We start from the raw sequence: 15349 nt of genomic DNA, 5'->3' as shown, positions 1-15349 counted from the left end.
TGATGCATTCCTCACACTCTGTCCACTGCCTCAGTGGGAGGATCAGCATCCCTCTCTCTGTCACTGACCTCCATCTTTCCAACCAGGCCTGCAGTTTCTATTCCAGCATGACACTCATACAGGCAAGCTGACTCCATTGAGGATACAAGGATGGTGAGTAAGAGGGTGGGGATGGTTCAGGCAAAATGTGATCAGAGACCCATCTAAAGCAAAATGGGGCATCGGGGATATAGTTTATGGTACAGCACTCTGAAGCACGCCCAGGCCATGGGGTTCCAGGGTGCCTTAGGGACAGACAGCCTGGAAGTTAAATGCCAGAAGACTATCCATGCCTCCTGAAAATTTGGCCCAGGCCAGAATATTTATGTATGTATGTATGTATGTATGTATGTATGTATGTATGTGTGTGTGTAAGTGTGTGTGTATTTCTAAACAATTCATTTTTTATTTAATGTGCATTAGTGTTCTGCCTGCATGTATGTGCGTTTGTTGGATTCCCTGGAACTGAAGTTACAGACAGTTGTGAGCTCCCATCTGGGTGCTGGGAATTGAACCTCGTCTCCTGGAAGAGCAGCCAGTGCTCTTAACTGCTGAGCCATCTCTCCATCCCCTATACTTTTATGTTATTAAAATTTTAAAATGAAAAGCGAAGAAAGATTTATTCAACATACTCATACTGAGAAAAGGAAAGAAATAAAGAGGCGGAGCAAGCCCTCCAGTCCATTTTGGAGATGCTGAAGCGTGGTTCAAATTTCAATAGATGGCAAGAGGTAACCTCATTTTTAAAAGAATGAAAACCTTAGGGCCTGGGATGGCTATTTGCAAACTATGTCTCAGTGACCTGAACCAGGGACCTCCCGCTAGGTGACATTATCTGATTGCCTCTGAGGACTGTCTGGGTCCTGTTTGGTCCCTGGCAATGTGGTTGGCATTCCTTGTCTTTGAATGGGTGCCCCGATGTCCTTCAGAGTGGGGCTGTTACTCTCCCACCCATCAAGGGACACAGAGACCTGGGGTATTGCACGGGAGGAGGGCTGGCCAACAGCAGCTTTGAGTGGGTGTATCTGTATGCCCAGGACTTCCACTGGATCCCTTAGGAAAAGATATTATATCACAATAGCTAGAAATTAAATGAACAATCGTGCATCTCAGGCCAGGTCTCTGGGGTCCAAGTCTGGTTTCACCTCTCTTCCTTCATAGTATTTGATAGTAAGAGGGTGTCCTGGATGCTTAAGAAATGTGGGCCAAACACCCAGCTCCTGGTAACAGGTTAACAGTCAGCCACTGCCACCATGGCCACAGGCAAACAGCCCTGAAGAGGAAGCCAGCACAGCAAGTCCCTGGGACTCACTAGCTCTCACACTACTCAGAGGAAAGTCAAAGTGATCACAGAATGCCACTTCTTGAAACTCTTAGTGGTTAGGGTGGCTTTTCTCTCTACATGCAAAACAAGTTCTGTTTTGTTTTTTAATTGTTGGGCCATGTGAGTAGCTCTCAGTTACTCACCATGAGTCAGTACTGACACCCAACACCTGCTGGGACACTGTTGAGCATGGCTGGACCCTATCCATGCCCCTGTTCCTTCTTTAAGATGGGGATCTGAATACTGTCTGGCAGGGTTGTGAGGATAGGAAAGGAGACTCGCCCATCATTTCCCAGGCAATGAGTGCTCTACTAGGTGTGACTGGAGATGAGCCTTTGTACTTGATCCCTAGCATGACTCTCACCGGAAGCTCCTGAATGATGGGGAGAGTGAGGACCTTTTGCTTCTCAAAGGCTCCTGTCTCTTTAAACCTTTTTTAAATTTTGTTTATTCGTGTGTGTGTGTGTGTGTGTGTGTGTGTGTGTGTGTGTGTGTGTGTGTGTGTGTGTGATATGCACAATTTCCACTGCATACATGGGAGGTGGAGGTCAGAAGACAAGTTTGTAGAGTTGGTTCTCACTACCCACTTTTATTTGAGTTTTGGGGACCTAATTCGGGTCATCAGAATTGTGTGGCCTGGCATCTGAGACTCTGTTAATGCAGTGATTCAGGGAGAGTGGGGCCAGGTTGCTGGATGGACCAACTAGGTGACTAGTTGAGGGATGGAACTGGAAATCAATTTAATCACCATGATGAGTGGTCTGGTCTGGTCAGTCACATCTAAGACATGGGTATCGAGTCCCTCAATAAAAGTTCCTTCAGGAAACATTCAGGTTGGAGGTTCTGGGTACCCAGCATATCCTGAGGAGGTGTGGTAGCTCCTCCCCACCCCTCTCAGCCCTTCCTCTATTGTCTCCACAATCGGGTTATTCAGGGATGTACCTCTTACAATAAATCAATGCATTCTTGAATTTCGTGATTCATCCCAGTGAGTTATTGAATCTGAGACCAGTGGAGGGAAACCTCGAATAGAAGCCGAGAGGACAGAAGTGTAGGTGGCCTAGGCACCTTGTGATAGGAACAGGGAGTCAGGGCGGTTCTATGAGCCTGAGTCTAGTCTACAGTCCCACAGGCTATGTGCTCACCCTAGATAGTTCAGCTCAAGAACTGAACTGAATTGTTGGCAATCATGTTGATATTGGAGAATCTGAGAACAAAAGACAGATGTCCAAAGACAGCTGTTACCTTTCAAACAAGCCAGCTCTTGAGGATGGGGCCAGTGACAGAGTAGGTGGGTGCTATGTATGGATCAGGAGCTCAGGACTATGGAGAACTAGATGCAGAGGAGTAGTGATGGCTCCCACCATAACAGCTCGATCCTCTTGACAAAAGTTTAATTCTGCATTTCAGTGTCCTCTGATAGGCACACGATAACTTCTGATATAATCATTGTTAGCACATGCATGAGCCATGGGTGGGGCTGGGTATTGCTGTTCTGTCTATAGTGTGAATAGTTGAGCGGGTATTTGGGGCATCCTTCTGGCTACCAGCTTCATTGATTAGCAAGATGTAAGGCTGAACACAAGGTTGGCTCAGCCTGGAAGAAGGAAGAAGGGACGTCGTGTCCTTCATAAAAGGCCCTGTTTCGACGTGGGGTGCTGGTCCTGCATGTGAATTGCCTAGGGAAAGGATGGATACTGTACTCTGACAGAGAGTAAGGGGGCAGTGGCTACAGTCGGACTTCGGTTCTTCTCTCTTCCTTTAAAAGGGCAAACAGATCATTCCTGAGCATCGTGGGACAGGCTCAGGACACTCCTGCTTTCCAGAGACATATGATGTAGCCAGGAGCACATCGTGCCTGGATGGTTGTGTCTGCCCTTAACAAATGTCACAATTGTTCAAAATTACTTATGTGCTAAGCACATGCCACACAGTAGGAACCACTATCCCCCATTACACATATAACAAACTTCTTTGTGACTTCAATATTATAGAGAAAAATGAGGCCCAAAGAGTGTGTATGATATCTGAAAAGTCAGGGCTAGGACATGGCTAAGCTGGCATCTCAGACCCATCCTGCCAGTTTCAGCAAGACAGCCAGGGTGGCCCCTGGCTGTGTTCACTAGGAGGACAAGGCCTTCAGCCCTATACTGCTAACCTAACTCTGTGGGGAACCATTCTCCCCTGGGGATTTCTTATGTAAGGTATACCCTCTCCTGAAGGAGTCAACATCAAGGCTGGTCTTCCAAAGGCTAAAGAGCTCTCTCCTCTTCTTGTCAAACATAGGACAGCCATAGTAAGCCAGCCCATCTAGCCTCACAGCTACAAGTGGTCAACTGAGGCTACTGTGCACCTGTGTTTCCATCCCTGACCACCATGCCTAGCCCCCTGCTATATCCATCTCAGTCTACTTCCAAGACCCAGGCTGCCTGCAGGTTCACTGAGCAGGAGGTACTGCTGGAAAATGGGCATGGTGATGGACGCAATGCACAGGGCTTGAGCTGCTCGGCTCCACAGTATCAGACACAATGCACAGGGCTTGAGCTGACTGCTCAGCTCAGCCTGCCACCGTTCACTTGCATTCCTACTCAAAGAGAAGAAACACTCTCTCAGAGTCCTTGGGAGACAGAAGCAGCTATTTCTGCCTCCCATCATGGGAGTTTGGAGTGCTCGGCACTCCCCTCTGCTGCCTGAGTTCTTTCTAGAACCTTGTAACAACTGGCAGACAGCATGCCAGGCTCTGGATGGGTTCCCTGGTTCTGAGTCTCTACCATTCCACTGTATTTTTTTTTTAAGCTGCAAAAGGACTTGGGAGGTGGTTGGGGCTGGGAGCATCACTTAGCTCTTAAAGTGCTTGGCTTAAAAATATGTGGACTTGGGTTTTCCTCTCAGAATCCATGTAAAAAGTTGGGCATGGTGGTGGTGCTGAGAGGTGGAGACAGACAGATCCTTGGGACTCTCTGGCCATCCAGGGACCTCACTTCAAAGAAAATGGCTTCTGAGAACAGACACTGGAGGTTGTTCTGTACACAGAGACAGACAGACACACACACACACACACACACACATACACACACACATGCACTATAGGTCTCAGTCAGAGATTAACAATGGTGTTTTATTGTCAGAAGGGAGCCCTCTGTAAGCTTATTAGATACTCTATTCTCACCACAGGGCTGGACGGGATGATCTGGTATGGCATCCTTTTTTACCCCCAAAATGAACAGCATAAGGTGAAGGCACTAGTGAGCTGACTGGATGGGGCAGCTGCAGAGGACAGAGGACAGAGGTGGTGGCTAGCTGTGGTTTTCATTTCTCCACCCACCACAGGGGTGTTGTTTCCCCAGCTGTTCCCCAAGGCAGGAACAGGGGTGACCACAGGAAGCTGGCTCTCTGAGAAAGCTGCTGACTCAGCCCCCATTGGCTCCCTGGAGGGCAGTTTGCCTGGCACTGTGTCTGTCTAGACATTTGCTGAGGGTTCTGCCAGCATTGTTCCTTGGGCGCAGGTTTTCGTAGCTCTTCAGAGCTGAGACAACAAACAAGCATGCCGATCCAAGTTCCCTTCAAACTCATAGGATGGAGCTGCAGGTCCCAGTGCCTCAGAATATGGCTGCCGGAGACAGGGTTCTTATAGCTGTGGCTATGAGGTCATAGGGTGGCTGTAATCCAATTTAGCATCATCAAATGGTGGCTTTAGGAGGGGTGTCCCTATAAGAGGAGCATGTAAGAACAGAACCACAGAAAGAGGGATTGACCTATGACAAGAAACATAGGAGAAGATGGAGCCTGAAGCCAAAGAGAGGTGCTGCAGAAGAAAAAAAGCCTACACCTTCATCTTCTAGCTTCTGGAACTGTGAGGAAGTGAACTTCTTCTTAAGCTAGCCAGGCATGCCACTCTACCTCTCTCTCAGTCCCCTTTTGTGAGCAATGGACTTCCAGGCTCAGGAAAGGCTTCCCAGGGTGGGCTTGCTTCCAGGGCTACCTTGAGATAAGGTACTTCACCCACTCCTGGACCCCTCTCTCTGCTCACCATTTTCTCTATTTTTTGCACCAGGCCAGGGTCCTCCTGTGTCATGGGGCTTCCAGTTCACACAGTGTGCTACACTGGATGAGGGGAAGATTCCTGGGTTAGGTGGGTTGTAGTTTCAGCAAAGTCTAATTGTTCATGGCTATGCCTTTGGCTAGCTCTGGCTTCAGCTGTGGTTCTAAGTTCCCCGTTGGCTGAGCTGACTGTTGGCTTCCAGTTTCAGGCTCCAGAATTCAGTACCCTGGGAAGGAGGTGCTGGGGAGCCACGGCCCTTCTACGGAAGGCTTTCAAGCCTTCTCCAGAGTCTCTGCAAGGGGGCTGTTGGTACAGAAATGGTCTCCCCCTACCCCAGCGGTGGCTTCCCTTTCTTCTGGTTATTCTCCAGCCACAGTCCTGCTTCCTGGCTCATCTCCCCGGTATACCACATCACCCTTGGCCCTTGTTTGAGATGTACTTTGGGACCCACACTTAAACACAATTTCACAGCTGGGGCACAGTCTGAGGTGTGCAAAGTGGGAGGATTGCTGCCTCAGGGCCACGCTCACCTGCTAAATTGAGCTTGACACAGGACAAGGTGATTTGGTGGCTGTGATCAGTTTGTTTGGTCGAAGCACAAGAAGTAGAAATGAAGGAAAAAGGGGAAAAAAACCTACCCTCTGACTCATCTCTTACCAAATGAACATCTGGAACTGATGACAGTGCTTTGCCCTCCCCACTCCCCACACAGCCCCAGAACTTCCCAGTGGCTTTCTATAGAGAGCTCTCAAGGGCTGGGGAGGCAGCTAAGTTAGCATGCTGTTGTGTCTAACTTTGGTTCCCAGCTCTAGTGTTAGGGAAAAAAAAAGCCATAATATGGCGGCATGAGCTCGGTAGATAGCAGGATCCCAGAACTGACCAGACAGCCAGTTTAGACACTGAGTAACAGGTCCCAAGGAGAGACCCTATTTCAAAAAACCAACCTGGAACTGTTCCCAAGGAATGACAAGTGAGGTTGACACCTGTCTGCTTCTACCCCTACCCTAGCCAATTCACCTAAACAGCATAAGCTAGCAGCAGGACATATCTTCTGTCTTTGCTCGCTTTCTGTGTCATTCTGAGATGTCTCTAGCGTAAGCATGCCTGTGTGCATGCATGAGTAAGTGTGTGTGTGTGTATGTGTGTGTGTGTGTGCATGCACACATGAGTGAGAGAGCATGCATGTGTGCCTGCAGGTATGTGCACGTGTGTGTGGGCACACAAGTGAGAGAAAGAGAGAGCATGCATGCATGCATGTGTGTGTATGCACACACAGATGAGTGAGAGAGAGCATGCATGTGTGCCCATATGTGCGCATGTGTGTGTGCTTGTGTGTACACACAAGTGAGAGAGAGATAGCATGCATGCATGCGTGCATGTGTGTGTGTGTATGTGTGTGTATGTGTGTGTATGTGTGTATATGTGTGTATGTGTGTGTATGTGTGCATGTGTGTGTGCATATGTGTGTATGTGTGTGTATGTATGTGTATATGTGTGTATGTGTGTGTGCATGTGTGTATGTGTGTGTGTGTGTGTATGTGTGTGTATGTGTGTGTCTGCGTGTGTATCTGTGTGTGTATATGTGTGTATGTGTGTGTATGTGTGTGTATGTGTATGTGTGTGTATGTGTGTGTATGTGTGTATGTGTGTGTGTCTGTGTGTGTCTCTGTGTGTGTATGTATGTGTGTGTGTGTGTTTGCTTACCATCATTATGAAGGATGCCAGGTTCTGCAGGATGATCTTACATCACTCAGACTAACCCCTCCAGGGTTAGGAGGGTGGGAGTAGGGGAGTGCCACCCTCATACAGGAATGCAAGCAGTCAAAACCCAATGTTCATAAAAATAATTTAAAAAGAAAATACTATTAGTTGAAATAACTGCTGAACTTCTGAGAAAGATCAATACAAGTCTCTGGTTCTCTTATTTAGGGCTGCTCCTTGCCCATGGTCTCCAGCTCAGTTCTTAGACAGGTTGTGTAAGGATGGAGCCATTATGGAGACCAGGCAGAAGGCAAGAATGGTTCATTCAGTTCTCAGCAGTCAGCAACAACCGCACCCAGTAAGCAGCTCTATTCTCTTGGCAGCAGGGAATTAGAGAGACCACCACCCTCGTAAGGGGCGCACGTTTGTGATAGGGCTTCATGCGCCTACAGTGGAGGCCACAGCGGACCCCAGGCCCAGGTGCTCTTGGCAGTCCTAAGCGGGACCGTATTGCTGACATGAACGCTCAGCAGGAATGGAGAGCTAGGTAGGGTCAGCTCTCCATGGAGAGAATTCTCCCACAGATCTACTGGCTGAAGAGGCAGCTACTAGCTGATTAGTAAATGACACAGGAACAGGGTGGCCACTAGGAAGCCACGTTTAAAAGTAAAAGCAAGAACAAGTTGCAAACATAACAGAGATGATAGAGGCAGCACTTTGCCAAAGAAACAACTTGACCTCTTATCTAAAGTACCAACTTATAGCAAGTATGGTGGCTTACTTCTGTCTGTAACACTGGCATTTCAGATGCTGAGGCAGAAGGATCACAAGTTTGAAGCCAGCCTTCGAGGCCCTGTCTCAAAGCAAAACAAAATAACAACAAAAACCCCAGCAAAAATAAAGATTATAGTTTGAGTGTGAAATGTCCCCATCAGGGCAGTGTTCATACATGTGGTCCCCAGCTGGCAGTCCTGTTTCATAAGGCTGTGGAGGCTTTCGGACAGGGCTTGTAAGTGGAAGATGGTGGGCCATGGGGAGTGAGGTTTGAGTGCCACACAGCAGCTCTGCTTCTGGTCCAAACTCTCTACTTCCTGATCTTTTGAGACAGAACAAACTGAATTCCCCACCTTGGACAGAGCCCCAGCTTCCTCACCTTCTGAGGTGAACTTGTGAAGCAGATAAACCCTCCTCCCTTAAGTTGCTTCTTGTCAGGTATTTGAGAAAAGCCACACCATAAGTAGGTGTTTTTTTTTTGTTTGTTTTGTTTTTGTTTTGTTTTTAACACCAAAGAGATGTATCAAGCCAGAGGGAGACAGGGCTGTACACCATCACGAATTCTGACTACCTCATGGTTTGGGTCTCACAGATAAAGACTTAAAAATAAAATTCCTGCCAGCATACTCAGAAAGCTAAAAGAAAAATGTAATGAACCACATGGAGATATGAGAGTGACAGATTAGAAGAATTTCAGGGAGATGGAAACTGGTCTTGACTTGGAAGACCAACAACTAAAATGAAAATCCCCAGCACAAGGAGCATGGGGGCGGGGATAGAAGAGATAATGAGAGCACTTGAGAGTAGAGGGACAGAGATGATTTAATATGGCTGGGCCTAGTGGAGCAAGTCTGTGATCCCCAGGGACACAGCTGAGGCAGGGGACTCACAAGCTACAACAGAGCTGAAGTAAAAAGGAACAGGGCTGCAGAGATGTAGAAAAGAGCAACAAGTATTTCTGTCAATGTACTTGTAATATATGGAGATGCTTGGAGATGCATGGAGATGCATGAAGATTCATGGAGATGCGTGGAGATACATGGAGACGTATAGGGATGTGTGGAGATGCATGGAGATGCATTACATGACAGATGGAGACAGGAAAGAGAAAAATTACTTAAAGAAAAGAAGAATGAAACTTTTCTATTTGATGTATTCCAAGGAGGAGTAGGAGGAAGAGGAGGAGAGGGAGATAGATAGATAGATAGATAGATAGATAGATAGATAGATAGATAGATAGATAGATAGATAGATAGATAGAGCATCCTAGCACTGAAGTGGATGTGGACAGACAGACAATGCCAGGGTTGGCATTATGGAACAATGAGGTGACAGAATTTGCAATCCACCCCTTCCCCCAAGCTTGAAAGTAGCTTGAACAGCCTGGTGATGCTGACTCGGAGGAGCACCTATGTGATTGATTAGTAGTTTGCCTGGTGACATGGAGGAGTGCAGATGTGATTAGCACTTGACAACTTCTCTCAACAATGGGAGCTAGAAGTAGAGGGACATATTCAAAGTACTGAGAGAAAAATGGAAACTGTTAATCAATGCCAACCTATGTCAAAACCGACTTTCAAAAACAAGAAAAACAAGATGGCAGCATTCCCTGGTGTGCAGAGACAGAGAAGAACTTGCTGACAGATCCATGTTAGAGGAAAGGCTGAAAGAAGTGTCCATTGGCAGGACAGCAGCTGCAGACTAACTGAAGACCAGAGATCTTAGAAACAAGGAGTACAGGGAATAGTCTACAAATGTATGCTTTTGTTTTATACCATTTTATGTTCAATTCACTTTAACAGATACACAAAAATTCTACTTGTTAAACATACCACTCACTTCCCATAGACAGATTAAATTACAGCCTTTTAATACCATTAATGTGTACTTTGGGGATGAAACAAATTCCTGTGGGAGTTCAGGGAGAAAACGTTCACAGATCTACAGTATTTCTTTACAGTGGTGAGATCTAGCACATGTTCTCTGTAAGAGATGTGTAAGGGGATTGGAACTCAGGTCCTCGTGCTTGTATGACAAGAGCCTTTACCTACTAAACTATCCTCAAAGTCCTAGCAGGTTGACATTTTCAGGCCCATTGTCACAGTGACAGGAGGCTAACACAAAAGGGGCAATAGATAGTAATGTATACATGCCTAAGAAGAAGGCCTCAGAACCCTCAGAGCAAAAGCCAGCAGTGAGATAATAAGACCTGAGAGTTAAATAACAAGATTTTCAAGTTCTGATCTCAATAACTGAAGAACATTTAGACAGGCCACCAGAAGCTTCGTAGACAATGTGACATCGCCAATTTGACTTAATGGGTAGACAAGGCGTGCCTCACACAGATACATTTTTGTTCGGAGGGACTTTTGGAACATCCTTCAGGGTAGATTGTATACTAGGCTATAGACTAAGTTCTGGTAAGATTAAAATTGGAATTATACAAAGTATGTCTTCCTACGATACTGGAATTAAATTAGAAGTAATAACAGGAAGAAATTTTGGAAATTGTCAAATACTTGAAAGTTAACATGATTTTAATATCTGGTGTGTTCATTAGGATATCAGTAATCCCCACGTTTACCTTAAGAAACCAAAATCAAGTCAAACCCAAAGCAAAGGAAGGAAGAAGCCATGAGGATGAGGACATACAGTCAGGGACCAGCGACACAGAAAAAGCAATACATGGGAGAAAAATCAAAAGGCCAAAATAACAGGCCTTTAAGCTGACCTCAGCAAACCTTTAAGAAGATTGACCAATAATAATAATAAAGCCCAGGAACTGAAAAGGGGTCCTTGACTCAACTCTACAGAATCTGCAGAGGCTTGTAAGGGAATACCATGAGCAACTAACTCTGGATACCCCCAAAGCAGGCAGAGCCCAAGAATGGCAATGATCCAATGTCCTGAACAACGATGTTTCCAGTTCCTTCATCAAAGGAAAGTTCTGGTTAGTTTCATCATCAACCTGACAGCAGCCTCAAGTCACCTAGAAAGTGGGAAGCCCAACTGAAGAGTTTTCCAGATCAGATTGCCCTTGACATTATCTGGGAGAGACTATCGTGACTGAAGATGGATGCTGAAGGGTGGAGCCATTGTGGGTGGCGACATCCCTAACAAGTCCGTCCTAGGCTGTCTAATAAACTAGCTAAGCATAAGACAGAGACTGAGCCAGTAAGCAGCCTTCCTCTATGGTTTCTGCTACAGCTTCTGGTCTGACTCCCTCAGCGATGAACAGTGACCTCCGAGTTCTAGCCAAATAAATCCTTTACTTCCCTGGTTGATTTTGGTTGTGGCATTCATCCCAGCAACAGAGAGGAAGCTTTGACATTGTGCTGGCTACTTTTATGTCACCTTGTCAAGCTAGAGTCATCGAAAAGGAGAGAACCTCAATTGAGAAAATGCCTCCGTTAGATCTGGCTGTGGAGAATTTTCTTAATTAGTGATTTATGTCAGAGGTCTCAGTCCACTGAGGCCATCCCTGGGTTAGTGGTCCTGGGCTCTCTAAGAAAGCAGGCTAAGCAAGCTATGATGAGCAAGCCAGGAAGCACATTCCTCATGACCTCTGCCTCAGCTCCTGCCTCCAGGTTCCTGCCCTGTCTGAGTTCCTGTCCTGACTTCCTTTGATGATGAACAGTGATGTGGAAGTGTAAGCCAAATAAACCCTTTCCTCCCCGGTTTGCTTTGGTCATGGTGTTTCATCACAGCAATAGAAACCTTAACCAGAACAGGCAGAGAATGGGATTGGTTCCCAGGTCACTGTTCTTCTGATGTCCAAGACAGACAGGAGACTGTGCAAACGAAGACTGCTGCCCATCATTCCTCAAGAACACACATAGTAGTGCCAAGCACAAGTATGCTAGCAAAGTAAATTCCAGAAAGATTAAAAATATGATCCATTAGCAAATAGGGTTGATTTCAGAAACACAGCTGTCTAAGTGTGACACCTGAGAGGTGCAGTACCTGTATGTCTGTCCCTTTTGTTAACATAATTAGAATCAAGGACATTAACTATGTGACCCTTTCACAAGGCACAAAAGCATCAGACAGAGTCAAGTAGCTCTGGCTTCCTGCAATAAGGAAAGTTCCAGCAGGTCCTCTGGCAGGACAGTGGTGGGCAAGGTGAAGATATTAGGTACAGCAGAGAGATTTAATCCCCAAGAACTATATATTCATCCAAAATTTTTGCAAATATCAGTCAAGAGCAAATTCATGTTCTTCAATAACATTCTCCAGGTGTGATGGCTAAGCTTGGCTGTCAGCTCGACTACATCTGGAATCAACTAAAACCCAAGCACCTGGGCATGCCTGTGAGAGGTTTCTCTTGACTGGATCATTTGAGGTCAGAAGACCCACCCTCCATCTGAGCCTTACCTTCTGGTGGCAGCCCACATGGAAGATCATGGAAGAAAGAAACTCTTTAACTTTTTGCCTGCTTGGTCTAACCCTCGATAGAAAGTTCATCTATCATCCTCCTGAGGTAGGCATTAGAATGCTTTAATAGCTTGCTGGTTCTAGAACCTTGGTCTTTGGGATTTCAACTTAAACTGAAGATCGAGTGAGATATCCAGACTCAGCCTGAACAACTACCAAATTCTCTGCCTTTCTGTTGGAAGATAGGTATTGTTGGACTAGCAGGACTTTAGCTTATAAGTCACTCTAATAAATTCCCCTGCGCGCGCACGCACGCACACACACACACACTTCATTGTATCAGTTAGTTCTGTTCCTGTAATAATTAAACCAGGAGCAGGGGATGGAGTGAAGGGCAGATCAAGGATGGGGAGAGAGATGTCCCCACTGTCCCCACTAACATCCTCCCCTCCTGAAGCCTTCTGTGAAATGCCAGTGCCATTTTTCTCAAAGTTGCCTTAAGTGTCTGAGATAATTGTCTCTTAGAACCAATGCAGTCAAGAGGAAGAGAACACAGACACCTGCTACATCATCCACGAACCCAGGGAACAGCTTGTTGAGCGCAAAAGGCCTGCCACAGAGAGACGTGCATGCACTCATCAGACCTGTGCAGCAGCTAAATACACACAGACAGAAAAAAAGACTGGTGGCTGTCAGGGATGGGAGGGGACACTGCTTAGCCCACACAGGATGACAATACTTATCAGATAGTCTGAGGTATGGCCGCACAGCATGCTGCCTGTCTGGACTGCTGCTGGATTTTACACTTCAAAACGGCTATGTGAATTTTACTTTAATATAAAAATCAATCCTATTCATTAAATTCTCATGCAACACGGTCTCTGTCCCTTTCTCAACAGGTTGGCATATGCCCTCCAGAGCTGGGCAGTGACGACAATCCATCATATCAGACAAATCTGGCAGCTGACCCTCCCACAAAAGCCAGAGCCTTTCCTTCAGTGCTGGACTGTGCTGTGATCCCAGCTGGAGGAGAATCCCTTCAGAGTATCAGATACCGTGATCCCAGCTCCCCGCAGCCCGATTTCTCCCCAGAGTGTGGAGCTTCCACCTAGACTCTAGCCCAGGGCTCAGAACCCAGTCCTGGCTTCCAGGCCCACCCAACCCTGCCTTTGTGAAAGAAGCAACTTTCTCCTCACCTAGCACATGCCTGCTTGGGACAACAGAGGCACAGCAGCAGTCCAAACCCTGGGGCTCTGTTCACTTTTTCCTAGTGCTGGCGGAGACATAAAAATGTGCTGAAGCCTGGGGTCTACCTAGGGCTGGCTAAACAGAAGTCTCCAGAGGAAATTGGGGAGTTTGAAGAGCTCTTTGAGTTTCTTACACAGGACTTGGGCCCCGAGGATGCCACTGATGGCATCTATTTCTGGAATTCAGCTCTCAGGTCTAGGCTACCAGAGAATACTATTTAGCTACAAACACAACCAGCTCCTTCCTGCCTGAGGTCCAACCTGTGCCCACACATTCAAGTAGGGCAGCTCCTGCAGGCTCTACCACCTCTAGGACCCAGCACCTGCAAGACCCAGTACCTGTATGACCCAGCACCTGCAAGACCCAGCCCCTGTATGACCCAGCACCTGCAAAGCTCAGCATCTGCAAAGTTCAGCATCTGAATGACCCAGCACCTGCTAGGCTCAGCACCTGAATGACCCAGCACCTGCTAGGCTCAGCACCTGTATGACCCAGCACCTGCTAGGCTCAGCACCTGCAAGGCTCAGCACCTGTATGACCCAGCACCTGCTAGGTTCAGCACCTTCAGGATCTACATCCGTGCCACCCAGCACCTACACGATTCAGTTTTTGAAGGGCCCAGCACCTTAAGGGAATACCAGACCATCATCTGCCAGTGACTTAAACAGACACTAGTCCCACTGTGACCAGCTACTGCCTTCCCAGAGTTTCCTGGATCTATTCCATCATCCCCTACATCTTTCAGCTCACTGCCAGGCTGGGTTGCTTCCTGGCACAGACAGAAGAGCCTTGGGAAGCCAAGTTCTCTCTGTGGAAGCTTTATCTAGTGTCCAAGCAGTCTGTGCTCATAGTGATCCTCATGGACATCAAATGTCATTAGAGTCCCCAGCCATTGGAACCCAGGACCCTTGACACTGGCTCTCACGCTGGAGCCTGATTTCCAGGCACACAGAGCAGATGCTAGGGGGCATGGCTGAGTGCTGGGTAACCAGCTTGTGTTGTGAGCTGAAGGAAGATAGAGGCCCGACTGCATGGTGCCACAGCCTGCCTGACCAAGGAGGCTCTTTTAGTGTCACCGACCAACCGACCCCACCCTTAAGCAAGAAGTCAAGCACACAGGCAGCCATTCCCCACACAGAGCCAAATCCTTACTGAAGTATCTGGCAGCGAAGGTTCTTCTTTTGCTGGAAGCTGTCGGCAGCATCTCTAGGCTGGCAGTGTGCAGATTTCTCCGGTGTCTTCTCGGGAAGGCAGCAGCCACATCCTCAGGCAGACAAGCTAATTCCCAGTTTCAGTAGCAGGCGATCAGCATCTATAGTAAAGAAATATATTTAGAACGCCCTTTCCAAGCATTTGCCTGGATTTCAAACGCGAAGCCTGCTGCGAGGGACGAGTTTCTCTGTGGAGTGTGTACCTTGGGGATCTGAGAACAGACTTGGGGAAGTCGGAGTATCAGTTCCTCAAATCTGTAAAATGGGACCAGCAGTGACAACTGCATCTCCGAGGGAGAAGATGCCAGATTCATCAGCGGAAGCAAGGGTTCTGTGAGCCAAGGGCTCTAGCTACTAGATTTGATTTTTTTTTCCCCCTAAGGAAACAACACAGAGCTAAGTAAGGGAATGTGCAAATTGCTCTGAGCATGTCGGCTGGCTCCTGGCTCTCACTATGGCCCCTGGGCTTGTGGTCCATGTGCTGGGGTAGAACCCACGAAAGCTCTGCCACATCTTCAGGGTACCACTTCTCCATTCTATTTTTGGAAATGTGTCATCATTACATCATTGACAGTTGTGGAAAATGGATACAAACAAACGAACAAACAAATAAACAAAGCTTGCTTATAACTAGCC

General features: G+C 47.1%; 1 protein-coding gene across 3 annotated transcripts in view; it reads right to left on the bottom strand.

Moving 5' to 3' along the window:
• Positions 1 to 14898, bottom strand: part of Arhgap22 (Rho GTPase activating protein 22) — a 153005-nt gene extending 138107 nt beyond the window's left edge. For 2 of the 3 annotated variants that reach the window (XM_031361767.1, XM_031361772.1), the window contains exon 1: positions 14655 to 14722. In XM_031361767.1, the coding sequence (XP_031217627.1) occupies positions 14655 to 14706 (52 nt within the window). In that variant the 5' untranslated portion in view covers positions 14707 to 14722. Of the gene's footprint in view, positions 1 to 14654 lie in introns of all 3 variants that reach the window. The other variant, XM_031361769.1, reaches the window with a different exon arrangement.
• Positions 14899 to 15349: the final 451 nt, after the last annotated feature.

This window comes from Mastomys coucha, unplaced genomic scaffold (assembly GCF_008632895.1).
Source record: "Mastomys coucha isolate ucsf_1 unplaced genomic scaffold, UCSF_Mcou_1 pScaffold9, whole genome shotgun sequence".
In the NCBI taxonomy this organism is placed as follows: Eukaryota; Metazoa; Chordata; class Mammalia; order Rodentia; family Muridae; genus Mastomys; species Mastomys coucha.
The sequence above is the reverse complement of the archived record's forward strand: the minus strand, read 5'-3'. Positions and strand labels throughout refer to the sequence as shown.